The 20,253-nt window shown below is 36.8% G+C and overlaps 2 protein-coding genes across 2 annotated transcripts; both read right to left on the bottom strand.

Moving 5' to 3' along the window:
• Positions 1-4,697: 4,697 nt before the first annotated feature.
• On the bottom strand, positions 4,698-19,182 carry LOC141395160 (lipase 3-like). Its single transcript, XM_073970648.1, has 4 exons — positions 18,786-19,182; positions 18,512-18,689; positions 5,503-5,864; positions 4,698-5,436 (listed from the first exon to the last, which is right to left on the bottom strand). Exons 1-4 carry the CDS (start codon positions 19,044-19,046, stop codon positions 4,876-4,878), a joined length of 1,362 nt encoding a protein of 453 aa, XP_073826749.1. The 5' UTR covers positions 19,047-19,182; the 3' UTR covers positions 4,698-4,875.
• On the bottom strand, positions 13,257-17,683 carry LOC141395158 (uncharacterized). Its single transcript, XM_073970647.1, has 2 exons — positions 16,050-17,683; positions 13,257-15,923 (listed from the first exon to the last, which is right to left on the bottom strand). Exon 2 carries the CDS (start codon positions 15,504-15,506, stop codon positions 13,842-13,844), a length of 1,665 nt encoding a protein of 554 aa, XP_073826748.1. The 5' UTR covers positions 15,507-15,923; positions 16,050-17,683; the 3' UTR covers positions 13,257-13,841.
• Positions 19,183-20,253: the final 1,071 nt, after the last annotated feature.

The raw sequence follows: 20,253 nt of genomic DNA on the forward strand, positions 1-20,253 counted from the left end.
CTTCCTACAGGGAATTTATATATAGTATTTATATAAATAAATACTACAATTATTTTGTATTCATGTATAAATAATACTGCAGCAGCAACAACAACAATAAGAATGGTGTAGATTTGTGTGTGATAAAAAGTACTTGAAAATTTTGAAAACAAGAAAATGTAAATAAAACAGAGAGGTATTAAGAAATTCAATTGATGCATGTTTGCAACATGAATATATCATATTTTTAAAGGTGAACAGGCAGCATGACACTGCTGCTTACTATGATTCCTTTGTTTTTAGAGTTCCACCTATATACCATTTATTATTCTTATTCACATTTTTGATTTGAACATAACTTGTTATTTGATTAAATTAGAGGATTTACTGACCATTTCTGTACAACAAAAGATTTACTTGGTATTTTATCTAAAACGAACGATTCTCTTCTTCAGAATATTAAATTTTAATTGTTGCTTTCAAGTGTTGAAATCTATTAAATATTGTATCAAAGGAATGTATAGTTTATTTAAGATTTTATTTACTTGAATTTATTTAAAAAACACAAGACGTATTATTTTTGTTTTATGAACTTAAGGTACATATAAAATATATGCGGGGCATATTTATTTATTCACAATACAAAAACACAAAAGAAAATTTGACCACACCCACTTTTTTCAACTTTTTAATCTTTAATCTTTCCTACAAAAGCTACCGAACCGATTTTCCTGAAATTGTCAGGGAATATATTGGGATGTCCCTCGGTGAGAATAGGCTACAAATTTAGTTTCAGAGGCGGCGCACACTGGTCGAAATCACTGATCTAGCGGCGCAAAAGTCAAAAAATCTAACTATAAAATTGCGAAATATTTTCCATTGTATCGATTACAGACACTTCGCAGACAAAGATTATGTTTTTTAATTTTTGTTGTTTTAAATATTCACTCAGTTATTCACTATCAAATAAAAGAGTTTTTGTTGCATCAGATTTTAAAAAATTGTTGCAAAAAATTAACTTCATATTTGTTTAAATGCTAAATGCATTCGTAATGAAACTGGACAAGATTTATATTCAATTAATAGCAGAGGGTGAGATTTAAATTATAAAAATTAGTTTGGCTTCTGGAGGTAATTAGTTATATAGCAATAAATTTTCAAAAAATTCAATTTTTTTGTGTTTTTATGGGTTGTACGCGCTTGTTCCATAGAGTGCATCTTGTAAACTTAGCCGAACTTAGGTTCGATTATTTTTTGGGGAAAGAAATTGGACTCTCTGGATACGGAATAACCACATTTGGGCTGCAAATATTTGCAAATCTTTTGATGACTGCACTTTTAAAAAAAGGGATTTTGCAAGAAATTCATACAAATTTTGCTGTGCATTTGTATGGGAGCTAAATCAAAATATGGACCTATCTTGAGAAATGTTTGCAAGGAGGATTTCTACCACCGTAGACATTATAATACCATATTATAGTTAAATATGTTATTAAATATGTGATAACAAGTGAAAATTCAACGAATCGGGGGTACCATAAAAGGGGCTACATCGAAACATAAATCCGTATTGAAAATGTTTTGCAAGAAAATTTACTTACTTAGCTGGCCCATTACAGAACATTTGTTCTATAGGCCGAACTAAGAAGAGATCTCCATTCCTCTCTATTTGTTGCTTTGCACTCTGGAATACCGCGCCTTTTCATCTCATCATCCACTTGTTTGCGCCATCTATTCCTTGGCCTGCCAATTCTGCGTGCACCGCATGTGGCATGTATTCATACGCCTTTTTAGCGGGTTCATCATCGCTCATTCTTATGATATGGCCTAGCCAACGCAATCGCTGCATCTCGATACGTTTAACTATATTGATGTCGTTGTATAGCAGATACAGCTCGTGGTTCATGCGACGTCGATATTCACCGTCAACGCAGATTGGTCCGTAGATCTTTCGAAGAATTTTTCTCTCAAACACACAACTGATGTCGGTTGTTGTGTTTACGGAGGTCCCGAGGTAGACGAAGTCTTTTACTACCTCAATATTATAGGAACCAACATCCACAGTCGGTCCGAGCTCAATGGACGCATTGCGCGTCGACACCATCAACTTGGTCTTCTCACCGTTTACCGCCAGACCCACTTTAGCAGATTCTCCTTCGACCTTTATCTAGGTATCAGTTACTTCTTTTACTGATCGGCCCATGATGTCTATATTATCAGCATAAGCAAGTAACATGTGGCTATTGGTGTAGATTGTGCCACTTCTTTTGACGTTTGCCTCTCGTATAACCTTTTCTAGCAGGATGTTGAAGAGGTCACACGAAATGCTGTCTCCTTGTCTGAAACCTCTTTTGGTACTAAACTCTTCGGAGAGGTTCTTTCCTATTTTAACTGAGGACTTCGTGTCAGTTAAAGTCATTTTACAAAGCCGGATGAGCTTTGCGGGAATACCAAATTCAGACATTGCATGGAATACCTTTGATCGGAAGGGACTGTCGAATGCTGCTTTATAATCAACAAAAAGGTGATATGTGTCGATCTGCATATCTTCGGTCTTCTCCAGGATTTGCCGCAGGGTAAATGTCTGGTCAATGGTGGACTTGACAGGTCTAAAGCCACATTGGTATGGTCCAATTATTTCATTGACAATTGGCTTTAGTCTTTCGCCAATGCCCCTATAGTTAGAGCATACAGTCTTATCTCCTTTCTTGTGGACGGGACACAGGATGCTCAGGTTCCAATCGTCGGGTACGCGTTCTTCCTGCCAGAAGGTGCTAACTAGCTGATGCATACACCTTATCAGCGCGTCGCCTCCGGTTTTAAACAGCTCGGCTGGTAAGCCATCAGCTCTTGCTGCTTTATTATTCTTCAGCCGGTTGATTGCTGTTTTTACCTCATCTTGGCCGGGCGGTATACATTCTACAATCTTCTGGGATTGGATCTGTGGTATCATCGTCTTCGCTACTATTGGATACCAGCAGATTGGAGAAATGTTCCTTCCATATCCTGAGCACGCTATCTGTATCAGTTACCAAATTACCTTGCTGGTCTCTACAGGAAGATGTGCCTGTACCAAAGCCATCTGTTTGATGTTTCACCCTTTGGTAGAATTTTCGGACTTCATTCTGGATCCTGTGCATCTCGATTTTTTCACACTCCCGCTTTTCCATCTCTATCTTTTTCCTGCGGAAAAGACGTTTCTCCTCTCTCCTTTTCTCCCGATATCTCTCTCGTGCGCTACGCGTTGCTACTGATTGTAAGGTAGCTCTATATGCCGCATTTTTCTCTTCGGTAGCAGCACGACACTCCTGATCATACCATGGATTCCTTGGTGGAGGTCTATGGTATCCAAGTATGGATTTTGCAGCTGTTTACATGGAGTGGGCAATGCTTTGCCATTGCGCTGATATGTTATCGGGACAAGGAGTGCTCTCATTAAGCAATTGGGCCAGCTGAGTGGAATATGCTGTGGCTATCTGTTGCGTTTGCAACCTATCGATGTCCAGCTTCCGCGTTGTGTCTGTTCGTGCTTTATTTGCAACGTTTAGACGGGTACGTACCTTTGCTGCAACAAGGTAGTGGTCCGAATCAATGTTTGCGCTGGTAAGCCAACGATCGTACATCCAACACTCTCGATGAATGTCTTCCATCTATCACAGCATGATCAATTTGATTACTTGTTCTTTGATCTGGCGACAGCCAGGTGCCCTTATGAACTACCATGTTTTTGCAGCTGCAAAGTCTATCAGCCTCATAACATTGTCAGATGTTTCACTGTGGAGATTGAAATTCCCGACTGTTGGGCCAAACATATTCTCCTTTCCAATTTTGACATTAAAATCGCCTAAAACAATTTTAATGTCATTGGCAGGGCAACGGTCATATGTTAATTATAAGCGCTCGTAAAATATATCTTTTGTCTGTTCGTCCTTTTCTTTAGTGGGAGCAAGAGCGCAAATAAAGCTGATGTTGAAGAATTTTGCTTTTATTCGAATTGCAGCAAGTCTTTCATTCACTGGGGTGAAGCTGGATACCAGATGTTTTAGTCTCCGACTAACTACCAATCCGCAACCAAACTCATGCTTTACGTCATGGCAGCTATAGTACAGTGCGTCACCTTTAGGTGTTGTTGTGACGCCTTTCCCAATCCATCGTATTTCCTGTATGGCAGTAATATCGGCCTTGTACTTTTCAAGTACGTCTGCCAATGCGAAGACTGCACCTTCTCTATAAAGAGTGCGAACATTCCAGGTGCAGATTCGCAGATCATGGTCCTTAAAACGTTTGCGGGGTTCGTCAACTTTAGAGGGGTTTGTTTTTCTTTTCTTTCGTTTTTTCATAGTAGGCTGTTTTTTCTAGAGGAGGGTTACTATCCCGACTCCCAAACCCAAGTTTTTAACGTTCTTATTGGTGAACGCGCGGCACATGTTAGCTCACTACCTTTAACGGGTGTTAAAGGCAGTTCCCCAGGTTACACCACGGGGAGGTCAGTGTCCACCTGAGATGAAAGAGGGACCAAGATAAATCCTAGGCTTTGCCATGTTAAAACCGGTCAGGACCGTTGCTTGGTATCATTCATCCCCTACGTCACCCTAGCCTTTGCTCACTTCTTTTTATTTATAAAGATTTTATTTTCCGAACTTTGTCCTGTAAGTTTCGAATTTGTATCAAACTGTAAATAAGTTTCCAATGCACAATAATTTTCGGAAATGTAATATAAATAAGTATCATATGTATATTTTGGTTTGGTTAAATATTTCTTAGCAAAACTAATAGCATCTAAATTAACTTATAACTTAAATATAAACAAGTAATAATAAAATTACAAACAATTCCTAAAACTAAGAAAAAATAAAAATACCACATTTTTCGTTTGTTTGTTTTTGAAACTTAACTCTACATATCATCAAAATCACCCCGCTCCGTCATATCCATGAGCGTAAGAACTTTGTTATACAGCAAATCACGAGCATCAATGCCCCAAACAAAATCTAAATGATTAAATTTCGGATCACTGACTAAAAATTTGCCCACAACATTGGGTAACTGTTGGCGTAGCTTTTCCACATCCTTTGTCGTGGATAACCAATCGTTTAGGGAATAGTGTAAAGCCACCTTTGAGCGGACGTTCTGCAATTTATAATCAGGTGGATTAATGCTGCCATAACGCCAATGATTACGTATCCAACCGTAATCGTATTGGCGGAAATGTCCACTACGTTTTAGCTGGCCATAATGTTGCATTTGTTTGGTGGCAGCACCGGCTGGTTCATGGCCCAATATAACCGGTAACATGGTTTCGTTCATTTGTTGTTTATCAAAGCCGGCCACCAAGAACATGACATTCGAACAAATTTCTTCGGTAAAGCTGTCCTCGTCGCAGACTATTTGATTAAAAAGGGTAATGAATTCATTGCTGGGTAAAAATTCATGGGCACCAATTAGCTTGAGTAGCATCTACGGAATAAATAAGTGGAGAATATTAATTAAAGTTCAAGGAATAATGTTTTCTGTTTCACTTACCGCCAATGGCTCCTGGAAGAAGGCCATAAAATCCACCACCGGACTCTTGGCATGTTTTATGAAGGCCACCGGAGCCAAGGCTTGCATTAGCAACACCTTGTCACACATATCGGGCCTTTCACTGCACATAATAAAATATGTCATGGTACCCTGCGAATGACCAATATAATGCAATTGCGCCTCCGAAGTCAAATCCAAAATATAATTAATACTGGCCGGCAAATCATATTTGCCCATTTCATGAAAAGTAAAATCCCAAAATGCCGCATGTTTCGTGGTGTATTTGGTGTGATTCCGAGAATATGTGTTGCCGCGTACATTTGTCATCCATACGTCGTAACCTTTTTCATAGAGGAGATAAGCTGAGGAAGCAAAATATTTTCATTAGTACTTGGTGTTGTTGCTGAAGATGATTTTGCTGATTATTGTGAAAATAAATGGGCGAAAATACGTCAATCGGGAGTGTTATAGTTTTTTCTTTTTGTTTTTGTTTTACGATTAATCAGAGCTAATGCGTTCAGAGAGGATCATGAGGTTAAATTTAAGCTAAACCTTATTTTGTTATAATGGGGTATAGTTGTTCGAGATCAAACAAAGACGTATCCCAGCAAACATGCTCATTACAAATACCCATACTAACCCATTATTTTTACAAAGACATGTCGCGCGAAATAAGTAGTTATTTTTGTCCACTTAAATAAGTAGTAAAATTTTCGATCGGAACGATACTGCCTGAGATATGAGCTTTGGAAGGGAAAAATTTGTGTTTTGTATGGAATTTAGAAACTAACAAGTAAAAAAGTATCAGTCGGCAGAGATCGACAGAGATATACCCTCAGCCTATGTGAATTTAAACGTTCGTCCACAGACAGATCGAATAGATTTAGGGTCTTTTCAGAATTTTGTGGCCCTTGGTGGACATTTAAACTTGCCGACAAAAATGTGGATTAGGATTAAAGTTCAAAAGTGTTGCGGAGGAGGTACATATAGGAATGGACGGACTTGGTCCATTATGGAAGTGGAAAAAGGATCTTCGAACAGACCCTAAACTGCACTTAGATACAAATGTAAAACTTTTGTGTGGGGGTACCCTAAGGAGAGGGCCGATATGGTCCATTTTAGAAGTTAAATTAACTTTGACAAAAGAGATATCATTTCAGTGACAGTTTTTACAGACAGGAAGCTGTGCCCGGTATTGCCCATCTTAGAACTGAAACTAAATGATCAGTTCGAGAGTTATCGTTATCTCCAGGCACTACATATGGTGCCATAGGGGCATTTTACACCTTTCGGGCTGTTTTCTCTAGAAGTATGGACTAGCTCCTGAAAAAGCTTTTACCGTCGTAATTGTGGCAGCGAACGAATGTTGCTTTAACAAAAGTCAAAGTGATTCGAGAGCAGGTCTTAAAGTGAACTTATCCTAAATTTTGTGTGGGAGGACAAATATAGGCAATATTCGAACCTACTCTATATGTGGTAAAAATATTAGGATGTGTAAATTATGGACCAAATAGATAACTCCCACCAAAAGTGCGCACAATTTTTCCGTATATTTTTGAACTTTTGTGGGGGAGGTACCAGAAGGAGTGGACCAATATGGCTTATCTTCGAACTTAAACTAAATTTAGATAAAATATTATGAAGGCCAAATTTTGGACCGAATCGGCAAATTCGTTCGAGAGTTATCTTGCGCTCCAACCACTAAACAAGGTGTCATGGGTTTTTTCGAGAGTTATCTTGCGCTCCAACCACTAAACAAGGTGTCATGGGTTTTTTTTTACACATTTCGGGCTATTTTCTGAGGAAGTATGGACTTGCCCCTGATGAAACTTGTACCGTCGTATAAGGGACAGTGAATACAAGTTGCTACAGCAAAAATCAAAGCGATTCGAGAGCAGGTCCTAAACTGCACTTTTCCGAAGTTTTGTGTGGGAAGTACCCGAACAAGAGTTGGCAAAGCAAAACGCTTTTACAACAAGTAAGAACGGAGTTAAGTTCGGCCGGGCTGAACTTGTTATACCCTCCACCACAAGTTGTATTGAAGTAAAATGGAATAATTAGTTTCCTATCATGTATGAAGAAGACTTAATACTAAATTTCAGCAATTTCGGTAAAACAATGTGAGGCACCATTTTATGGGAGCTATTTCAAAACGTCGATCTATACCGACAATTTTCTGACGGAAAGTTTTTAGACTCAAAGAAGACAAAATACCAAATTTCCTATATTTCGGTAAGAGAATGTGGCTAAAACTAAAAAATACCGAAAATCAAAAAGCAAGCTTCTATGGGGATATAGGAGACGTGGACCTATACTGATAATACTTTTCTGGAATATTTTATAACTCTTGGAAGACGAAATAACGAATTTCAGCCATTTCGGTTGGATATTGACGTCACAATCTTCGGTATTATGAAAATGCGGAGGTACCGTTCTATGGGGGCTATATCGAAACGTTGACCTATACCGACGAATTTTAGTCAGAAATGGGGCAATATGAAAGCGTGGACCTGTACAGACATATTTCTGGCGAACAGTTTTATATCACATTGAAGAATAAATACCAAATTTCAGCCATTTTGGTGGAATATTAAAGACACAACCTTCAAAATACGAAAAATCGGGAGGTACTTTTCCATGGGGGCTATATGAAGGGGTGGACCTATACCGACAAATTTAAAGGGGAACTTTGAGTACGCCCAACGAAGTCTAAATACCAAATTTCAGCCATTTCGGTGGAATATTGAGGCCACAACGTTCAAAATACCGAAAATCGGGAGGTACCGCTCTATGGGGGCTATATGAAGTTGTGGACTGATACCGACAAAATTCTGGGGGAAAGTTTTATACCCCTAAAGAAGACTACGTACCAAATTTCAGCCATTTTGGTAGGATAATGAAGCTAAAACCTTAAAAATACCGAAAATCGGGAGGTACCGTTCTATGGGGGCTATATGAAGGTGTGGACCGATACCGACAAAATTCTGGGGGAAAGTTTTATACCCCTAAAGAAGACTACGTACCAAATTTCATCCATTTTGGTAGGATAATGAAGCTAAGACCTTAAAAATACCGAAAATCAGGAGGTACCGTTCTATGGGGGCTATATCAGTACCAACCATCCTGCAAGTAATAAAAACTTCTGTACCAAATTTTGACTCTCTATCTTAAAAATTGCGAGCTGTATCTTGATTTCAACAGACAGACAGACGGACGGACGGACAGACGGACATGGTCAAATCGACATAGAATTTTATGCTGATCAATAATATATATACTTTATATGGTCTCCGACGAATATTTCGATGTGTTACAAACGGAATGACAAATTTAATTATACCCTCCATATTGTGGAGGGTATAAAAAAGGGATTTCGTTGACGGCCATTTTCCACAAAACCACATAATATTTTTAACAATCAGACACTAGATTAAGATGAGCTCTTTTAGATGAAAAAGAAATCTATCAAAAAAGTTTGGTTAAATCATGAAAAATGGGCTTTTTGGGCTTTACAGGTGGGGGTCACAATGAATGATTCATTTGGTGGTTGAAAAACAACATTCCGCAGCCCTTTATTCGCGACCAAGCAAAGAGAGCTTCTCTCTCCACTCATTAATTGAAAAACCATGCACTACCCAGCAAAAATTCGGATCCGTTTGTCATTATGTAACCCATTACAAAGTGATGTATACAAAAATAACTACTTATATTACCCCTTACTAAGTTATGAGTACGGTGGCACAGAGCGTGTGTGTCCGACTACAAATCAGAGGATTGTGTGTTCAACGCTCACCGCCGACCGAGTACTCTTTGTTCAAAAAACAAAAAACAGTTGGCGGTGCACATGCAAGCGCCTAAGCGTGGCCTAGTGTGTAGTGTGTTTGGCTACAAATCAGAAGTTTGCAAGATCAAATCCAGCAGGGAGCTAAATAAAAACATAAAATAAAAAAATATATAAAGTGTGCTGAAATTAAAAACAAATTCCACCTCAACTGTTCCAAAAATTGAAAAAAAAATTAGCTTATAGCTTATTTTTCTACTTCCAGTGGGAATAGAATAACTAGTTATTGTAGTTGATCATAGAATAACTAGTAATTCAGAGCGACATGCCATTGTTAAAATAATGAGTTAGTAGAGGGATTTGTAAGTAGTTACGGCTGCCAAAAATCCCTTATAAAACTCATTATTTTGGGAGGATTATTTTTGCTGGGTAACAACCAGGGTCTCGGAGTCGAGTTTTTTTCACGACTCCGGCTCCGACTCCGACTCCGGGTCGACTCCGATACTGAAATCCTATACCACTAAAAATGAATAAAATGTTCACAGATTTTTAACTTTTTCCTACATTTTGGCCTATAAGGGCTAATATGTTAGTTTTTCCTTACATATTCATTAGAAAGGGCATTCGTTCGAATACATTCGAACATATAAATATTATTTTTGCCGACTCTTACATTGAAAATAGCAAATTTAGAAAGTTTTTTTTTTTGAAAATTGTGCCTTTTAGGCGAAGATTTTTAATTAATTTCTCGTTAGAAATCGAACTTAATGGTCAATAATGCATCTGAAAAATGAACGTTTTTGTCGTTTTTCCTTTTTTGCACGAGTATATTCTGGACGGAATTCTTCCGAGTGAGAAAATCTTTAAGCTTTCAAAATATGTGAAAATGAAGGGGCAATACAAATCATAAGGACTACAAAAAAAATTATAAGCAATTCAAACTGGATGTAACCCAACATTTTAGTGCGCTTAGCCTTAAAAGGAGACCCCTAGTTGTAAAGCTCAATAAAGCCATTTTTAATGATTTTTTCCGAGAAAACTACGTAACTTTTTGCGTGATTTTTTTCTTTATCTGAAAGCGAAAAATATTATGAAGTATTGAGACCGTCTACAAAACCCTGTTTTTATTAAAGCATTTTGGGGTCCCAACCAACTCTATCTCGAAAACTGATAAGCCAATTGTCATATACTTTGGTGGCCGAAAAAAATACAGTTTATTTGCCGCATACAAAATAAAATAAATTGTTCCCATCCAACGCTTATACTATGGCAATATTGTTCCGATCGACTTAAAAATTTGATCACATATTCTATGCTATGCTATTTATACTAAAATTCAGCGCTCACATAGTGAGTGCTGTGGAGTGGATAAATTTATTAAAATATTTGAGATATATTATGTAAACAACCTATCACGTAGGCAATTAGCACACGAAAAAATTAGCATGAAAATATTCTACAAAAATGTTGCTAGGAAAATTTTATGTAGTGACGGTCCACTAAGACAAGAAATCGATATTGTCATGTTTCCATTGTCCTTTATCACTTTTACCCGATCTTTTCTCATGAAAACTCGATGGTTATGTATTTCGTTGAATTTCGTATATGCTATTGATTCTGTAGAAAACTCGGATACACATGAACTATGTCTGTTCCTGGCGGACAGATCCGGTTATTTGAATGTCTACATCTAATGCCCTCATTGGGTACATAAAGAATCCTAGAAGAAAGATTTTGCCGTTTTTCAGACTTCTGAGTTATGGCGGGATAAATCTGTCGTTGACAAACAACGAATATAATCTGAATTTCATATATATAGTTAATAGATTATGCGAAATTTACCGAAATACATAGAGACCACAATGTCTTTAATAGGCGACAAGGATGATTTCTCATAAAAAACAGGATGAGAATACTAATACCCCTTTGTGGGAAGACCAGTAAGACTTCTGATGAAAGAGGTTAAAGGTCCAATCTTAATTTCATTGTCATAGAACATTGTTTTTGTTTGCAAAAATGTAAGGAATCATTTGGATCAACAAAATAGGGATGTATATACTACACTTCAGAGGATAGTAAATATCCTGTGAGTTGTCCTTTGAATTAGCATAAAATACAGTTTGCATATATGCTTTCTTATAATTTCCTTTTAAAATAAATAATAATTTGAAAAAATGTACTTGTTCCAAATTTAATCTTATGTTTCTATAACTTGGAAAAAATTTTGCCCGGAGTCGGAGTCGAGTTATTTTTTCCGACTCAGACTCCGACTCCGACTCCAGCAAAATTGCTCGACTCCGACTCGTAGACTCCGACTCCGACTCCGAAACCCTGGTAACAACAGTGTTTGCTCAAATTGTTGTGTGTCGATTGCTTACAGGGTTGTTAAGCAATGAAATGTATGTGTGACTGAGTGTGCCATTGATCATTTCGCACAGTAAATGTTTCCCAAAAATTCCTTCTGTTTCGGTGGTGAATGAAACAACTCGGTAAAGCATAGCCGAAGTACATTTCAGCAAATGTACGGTTTTCATCTTTTTGCATTGAAAAAATTGAGGTTTTGTTTGGTTTTGAGAACGAAACTATTCAGAGAAGCTGAAAAGTTTGTGGCTTTGTGTGATTGGTACGGGAATCGTTTTATTTTTTTACCTTCATTGGTTCACATGCATACATATGTTCCCATAACTTCCCCGAAGGGACAAGGGAGACTTCTCACATATGAATGAGAGCATGCCGATTCATATTGACTCAATGATATGGGAACTACTTTTTATAGCCGAGCCCCAACGGTGTGTCTTTCCAGCTAACATTTTTTTCCGAATTCGTTTCGAATTCGCACAGAATCTCTGAACAAATTTTCGATTCTGATGCTGAATTTGGTACGAAAGTTGCATGGAAAGGAAATTCTAAAAAAATATTTGAGTTTCGCGACGAATTCGGAAGTAACTTCTTGGAAAATTCGAAAAAAAATTTAGATTTTCAGAAAATCTCGGAAAAAATCAGAAATCAGAACCCTTGGAAAAATTGTTAGCTGGGTTACGCCACCACTTATAGACAACTTTTACATGGCTAGAATACTCAGGAAATATCGCCTAAATTACGCTGAGGGATATTTTGCCACTGTTGAAAAGTGTGATATTTGCTTGGCTGTTCTGGGAATCGAACCCGGCATACGGAGTGCAGGCGGACGTGCCTACGATTGCAACATGGTGGCACCCGCCTGTTAGTCTAATAAAATATTGGTATTCTGTTGACCTTTCTGCCAGACAGCTTGTCATCTATAGAACTTTTAGATCTTAATGTGCATTCGAAATCAGAAATTTCTGAACGAATTCTGTATTAACTCTGATAATTTGGTTTGCTGGGTAGTGTATCAAATGAATGAAGTGTGCAACGTCATATCAAACTTAAATCATTAAGTGCAGTTGCAATAACACAAAGAAAACATTTTAAAAATTCACAATGATTTGAAAAATTGCTAAGTCATTCTGGAGATTTGTTTTAGAGATTCAATTTACAATAATATATTATGCAATACGTAAAGCCAATTTCAATACCATAAGTACCAGACAACCTAAATTAGAGAAACACAAAGGGAAAAAGGAAGGCCCTCGTGGATATTTAAAGAATAATTTTTGAGGGCCTATCACCAACACAGCTCGTGGATTTTTAAAGAATATTTTTTGAGGGACCAACACAGCTCGTGGATTTTTAAAGAATATTTTTTGAGGGACCAACACAGCTCGTGGATTTTTAAAGAACATTTTTTGAGGGACCAACACAGCTCGTGGATTTTTAAAGAATATTTTTTGAGGGCCCAACACAGCTCGTGGATTTTTAAAGAATATTTTTTGAGGGGCCAACACAGCTCGTGGATTTTTAAAGAATATTTTTTGAGGGACCAACACAGCTCGTGGATTTTTAAAGAATATTTTTTGAGGGACCAACACAGCTCGTGGATTTTTAAAGAATATTTTTTGAGGGACCAACACAGCTCGTGGATTTTTAAAGAATATTTTTTGAGGGACCAACACAGCTCGTGGATTTTTAAAGAATATTTTTTGAGGGGCCAACACAGCTCGTGGATTTTTAAAGAATATTTTTTGAGGGACCAACACAGCTCGTGGATTTTTAAAGAATATTTTTTGAGGGACCAACACAGCTCGTGGATTTTTAAAGAATATTTTTTGAGGGACCAACACAGCTCGTGGATTTTTAAAGAATATTTTTTGAGGGACCAACGCAGCTCGTGGATTTTTAAAAGAATATTTTTTTATGGACCAACACAGCTCGTGGATTTTTAAAAGAATATTTTTTTATGGACCAACAGAGCTCGTGGATTTTTAAAAGAATATTTTTTTATGGACCAACACAGCTCGTGGATTTTTAAAAGAATATTTTTTTATGGACCAACACAGCTCGTGGATTTTTAAAAGAATATTTTTTTATGGACCAATACAGCTCGTGGATTTTTAAAAGAATATTTTTTTATGGACCAACACAGCTCGTGGATTTTTAAAAGAATATTTTTTTATGGACCAACACAGCTCGTGGATTTTTAAAAGAATATTTTTTGAGGGACCAACACAGCTCGTGGATTTTTAAAGAATATTTTTTGAGGCACCAACACAGCTCGTGGATTTTTAAAGAATATTTTTTGAGGGACCAACACAGCTCGTGGATTTTTAAAGAATATTTTTTGAGGGACCAACACAGCTCGTGGATTTTTAAAGAATATTTTTTGAGGGACCAACACAGCTCGTGGATTTTTAAAGAATATTTTTTGAGGGACCAACACAGCTCGTGGATTTTTAAAGAATATTTTTTGAGGGACCAACACAGCTCGTGGATTTTTAAAGAATATTTTTTGAGGGACCAACACAGCTCGTGGATTTTTAAAGAATATTTTTTGAGGGACCAACACAGCTCGTGGATTTTTAAAGAATATTTTTTGAGGGACCAACACAGCTCGTGGATTTTTAAAGAATATTTTTTGAGGGACCAACACAGCTCGTGGATTTTTAAAGAATATTTTTTGAGGGACCAACACAGCTCGTGGATTTTTAAAGAATATTTTTTGAGGGACCAACACAGCTCGTGGATTTTTAAAGAATATTTTTTGAGGGACCAACACAGCTCGTGGATTTTTAAAGAATATTTTTTGAGGGACCAACACAGCTCGTGGATTTTTAAAGAATATTTTTTGAGGGACCAACACAGCTCGTGGATTTTTAAAGAATATTTTTTGAGGGACCAACACAGCTCGTGGATTTTTAAAGAATATTTTTTGAGGGACCAACACAGCTCGTGGATTTTTAAAGAATATTTTTTGAGGGACCAACACAGCTCGTGGATTTTTAAAGAATATTTTTTGAGGGACCAACACAGCTCGTGGATTTTTAAAGAATATTTTTTGAGGGACCAACACAGCTCGTGGATTTTTAAAGAATATTTTTTGAGGGACCAACACAGCTCGTGGATTTTTAAAGAATATTTTTTGAGGGACCAACACAGCTCGTGGATTTTTAAAGAATATTTTTTGAGGGACCAACACAGCTCGTGGATTTTTAAAGAATATTTTTTGAGGGACCAACACAGCTCGTGGATTTTTAAAGAATATTTTTTGAGGGACCAACACAGCTCGTGGATTTTTAAAGAATATTTTTTGAGGGACCAACACAGCTCGTGGATTTTTAAAGAATATTTTTTGAGGGACCAACACAGCTCGTGGATTTTTAAAGAATATTTTTTGAGGGACCAACACAGCTCGTGGATTTTTAAAGAATATTTTTTGAGGGACCAACACAGCTCGTGGATTTTTAAAGAATATTTTTTGAGGGACCAACACAGCTCGTGGATTTTTAAAGAATATTTTTTGAGGGACCAACACAGCTCGTGGATTTTTAAAGAATATTTTTTGAGGGACCAACACAGCTCGTGGATTTTTAAAGAATATTTTTTGAGGGACCAACACAGCTCGTGGATTTTTAAACAATATTTTTTGAGGGACCAACACAGCTCGTGGATTTTTAAAGAATATTTTTTGAGGGACCAACACAGCTCGTGGATTTTTAAAGAATATTTTTTGAGGGACCAACACAGCTCGTGGATTTTTAAAGAATATTTTTTGAGGGACCAACACAGCTCGTGGATTTTTAAAGAATATTTTTTGAGGGACCAACACAGCTCGTGGATTTTTAAAGAATATTTTTTGAAGGACCATCACACCTCGTGGATTTTTAAAGAATATTTTTTGAGGGACAACACACCTCGTGGATTTTTAAAGAATATTTTTTGAGGGACAACACACCTCGTGGATTTTTAAAGAATATTTTTTGAGGGACAACACACCTCGTGGATTTTTAAAGAATATTTTTTGAGGGACAACACACCTCGTGGATTTTTAAAGAATATTTTTTGAGGGACAACACACCTTGTGGATTTTTAAAGAATATTTTTTGAGGGACAACACACCTCGTGGATTTTTAAAGAATATTTTTTGAGGGACAACACACCTCGTGGATTTTTAAAGAATATTTTTTGAGGGACCAACACACCTCGTGGATTTTTAAAGAATATTTTTTGAGGGACCAACACACCTCGTGGATTTTTAAAGAATATTTTTTGAGGGACAACACACCTCGTGGATTTTTAAAGATTATTTTTTGAAGGACCATCACACCTCGTGGATTTTTAAAGAATATTTTTTGAGGGACCATCACACCTCGTGGATTTTTAAAGAATATTTTTTGAAGGACCATCACACCTCGTGGATTTTTAAAGAATATTTTTTGAGGGACCATCACACCTCGTGGATTTTTAAAGAATATTTTTTGAAGGACCATCACACCTCGTGGATTTTTAAAGAATATTTTTTGAGGGACAACACACCTCGTGGATTTTTAAAGAATATTTTTTGAGGGACAACACACCTCGTGGATTTTTAAAGAATATTTTTTGAGGGACAACACAGCTCGCGGATTTTTAAAGAATATTTTTTGAGGGACCAACACAGCTCGTGGATTTTTAAAGAATATTTTTTGAGGCACCAACACAGCTCGTGGATTTTTAAAGAATATTTTTTGAGGGACCAACACAGCTCGTGGATTTTTAAAGAATATTTTTTGAGGGACCAACACAGCTCGTGGATTTTTAAAGAATATTTTTTGAGGGACCAACACAGCTCGTGGATTTTTAAAGAATATTTTTTGAGGGACCAACACAGCTCGTGGATTTTTAAAGAATATTTTTTGAGGGACCAACACAGCTCGTGGATTTTTAAAGAATATTTTTTGAGGGACCAACACAGCTCGTGGATTTTTAAAGAATATTTTTTGAGGGACCAACACAGCTCGTGGATTTTTAAAGAATATTTTTTGAGGGACCAACACAGCTCGTGGATTTTTAAAGAATATTTTTTGAGGGACCAACACAGCTCGTGGATTTTTAAAGAATATTTTTTGAGGGACCAACACAGCTCGTGGATTTTTAAAGAATATTTTTTGAGGGACCAACACAGCTCGTGGATTTTTAAAGAATATTTTTTGAGGGACCAACACAGCTCGTGGATTTTTAAAGAATATTTTTTGAGGGACCAACACAGCTCGTGGATTTTTAAAGAATATTTTTTGAGGGACCAACACAGCTCGTGGATTTTTAAAGAATATTTTTTGAGGGACCAACACAGCTCGTGGATTTTTAAAGAATATTTTTTGAGGGACCAACACAGCTCGTGGATTTTTAAAGAATATTTTTTGAAGAACCATCACACCTCGTGGATTTTTAAAGAATATTTTTTGAGGGACCAACACAGCTCGTGGATTTTTAAAGAATATTTTTTGAGGGACCAACACAGCTCGTGGATTTTTAAAGAATATTTTTTGAGGGACCAACACAGCTCGTGGATTTTTAAAGAATATTTTTTGAAGAACCATCACACCTCGTGGATTTTTAAAGAATATTTTTTGAGGGACCAACACAGCTCGTGGATTTTTAAAGAATATTTTTTGAAGAACCATCACACCTCGTGGATTTTTAAAGAATATTTTTTGAGGGACCAACACAGCTCGTGGATTTTTAAAGAATATTTTTTGAAGAACCATCACACCTCGTGGATTTTTAAAGAATATTTTTTGAGGGACCAACACAGCTCGTGGATTTTTAAAGAATATTTTTTGAGGGACCAACACAGCTCGTGGATTTTTAAAGAATATTTTTTGAGGGACCAACACAGCTCGTGGATTTTTAAAGAATATTTTTTGAGGGACCAACACAGCTCGTGGATTTTTAAAGAATATTTTTTGAGGGACCAACACAGCTCGTGGATTTTTAAAGAATATTTTTTGAAGAACCATCACACCTCGTGGATTTTTAAAGAATATTTTTTGAAGGACCATCACACCTCGTGGATTTTTAAGGAATATTTTTTGAAGGACCATCACACCTCGTGGATTTTTAAAGAATATTTTTTGAGGGACCAACACAGCTCGTGGATTTTTAAAGAATATTTTTTGAGGGACCAACACAGCTCGTGGATTTTTAAAGAATATTTTTTGAAGAACCATCACACCTCGTGGATTTTTAAAGAATATTTTTTGAAGGACCATCACACCTCGTGGATTTTTAAAGATTTTTTTAGAGGGACCAATAAAACTCGTGGATTTTTAAAGATTTGTTTAGAGGGACCAATAAAACTCGTGGATTTGTAAAGATTTGTTTAGAGGGACCAATAAAACTCGTGGATTTTTAAAGAATATTTTTGAAGGGCCATCACACCTCGTGGATTTGTAAAGATTTGTGACCAACGCACCTCGTGGGTATTAAAAGAAAGGTTTTCTAAAGATTTTTTTTTTTGAGGGACCAGCACAGTTCTTGGATTTTAAAATATATTTTTTGAGGGACCAACACAACTCGTGGTCTTTTAAAAAATGGATTTTTATGAAAGAATACTTTTCTGTCCCACAAAGAATTAAATAAGAAATATTACATCTGTTCATTACCACTATCTCACAAAAAAATCTACATGATGGATGCTGTCTTTATCTGTGTTGGATTACCAGAAACTGTGCAAAACTTCCCACACATCATTTAATAAATGAAATGAAAATGGTTTCTACGAATGATGAGATCTCTAACCGATTATTAATACTTTGACGTTTCTTTTCTTCCACTTCCATTGCGTATTTCGCTCATTCTTATCTCACAATATTGCCACAATGTTGTACTTACCTAAACCTTTATTGGGACCCATCATAACCCATGTGGCCGAGCTATCCAAAAGGCCATGAGTCAGCAGTACTGGCACGGCACCATGATTGGCAATCCGATGTAATTCCAAAATATAACCATCATCGGTAATAGCATGGTGCACCTCAGAAGGATAGCCATATTTTCGGATCAGATCGGGCTATATGTAAACAACAAAAACACTCAATTAGGACACACAATTCGACTAGTTCAGACACATCTCACACAATACACTTATCAAAACGTTTCAACCAACCGTTTTCAATATCGAATCTTCAATAATATCCGGGTCAATGGTAACATCACCACCGAGTAATGATTTTACCGAACTATGGACATGCCGTTGGATCTTTGCTTTGCCTTCATCAAAATTTACACTTGGAAATGTTGGTATATCAAATAATTTTATGTTTCCCAAAGAAAAGGACCATGATGCCGGTTCCTCATTGGCCGAGGCCCAATAAGAATTCGCCAAAAACGCAAATAGAAAAACAATGAAATTTCTCGTTACTTTCATTACGGCGCGTCTTTATTGTAACACGTCTTTAAGTTAACTGATCGCAAAATTCTAAAGCAATTCCCAGGGTTCTCAATGAACCGATGCCAGCCAGCTAGCCACCGATCGTTGTCGTCGCATATTTATTATGATTATAACTTGTATTACTTGTACATATCATTATTATTTTTATTTTCATGAATGAGTGAGCGAGCGTTCGCTTGGCGGATTTGTTCCTCTTTCGTGCTCGCCGGTTGGTTTATTAATTGATCAATTTAAAATGCAAAAACAAAACACATACGAGTAGTACGACATCATATAACAACAAATTGTTGTTTGTTTAAAAAATGTCACTCTCAGTTACAGAAACTTTTATCAGCAGAGTGAGTCGGCTTGCTATAACGTGTATATATCAGACACATTAACTGCGGCAACGGGTGTGCGATGGATGTGACGATTTGGGTGGTCACCACGATTTAATTTCTTTGTTTTACTTGGTGGGTATTCACTCTTTCGGCTCTGCAGATAACCTTTTAAGTGTTATTTTATTATGCGTGTGGTCTGATAAGATTTTTATGCTCTGCTACACCCTAGCCTCAATGGAACGTATTATTGAAATTTGCAATGCCCTATGACTAATAATGGCGAAGGGAAGTTTCTACAACTGTTCTACGAAACAGCAATCTATCTCAAGTAAGGATAAATGTTTCAGTACCAGAGAAGTTCTCCTTGAGGATCCACTAAACCTAACGGAATGAAAATTCTCGAGAGAACTCTTTCGCAGAATTGCGTAAGGACTGTATCCTACCCAGCGTACGTAAAAATATTTTAAATAACATTTCCAATCGTTTCGTATTTTCAATAGGAACAATACAAAACGAAACATAACCCACGTTGGCCGAGCTCGCTGTAGTTTCGTTTTGTTTACATTCGTGAGTGCCAACGTAACGAAAAGCGAAAAGTACTCAACTCCACAAGTCCTGATAGAAAACGGAATAGTACTATTCAAATGTTAATAAATCAAAAACGTTTGGTGGTTGATAAAATTCACTGTGGTATGCTGATGCTAACTTATATCACATGTGTGCCTGAGTGTGTCATTGACTATAACGCACAGCAAACGTTTGCAAATCATTCTTTTTGTTTGGGTGGTGAATGAAACAACTCGGCAAAGCATAGCCGAAGTACATTTCAGCAATCGTACAGTATTTATCTTTTTACATTGAAA

This window comes from Musca autumnalis, unplaced genomic scaffold (genome assembly GCF_047663935.1).
Source record: "Musca autumnalis isolate F117 unplaced genomic scaffold, ASM4766393v1 scaffold_2, whole genome shotgun sequence".
In the NCBI taxonomy this organism is placed as follows: domain Eukaryota; kingdom Metazoa; phylum Arthropoda; class Insecta; order Diptera; family Muscidae; genus Musca; species Musca autumnalis.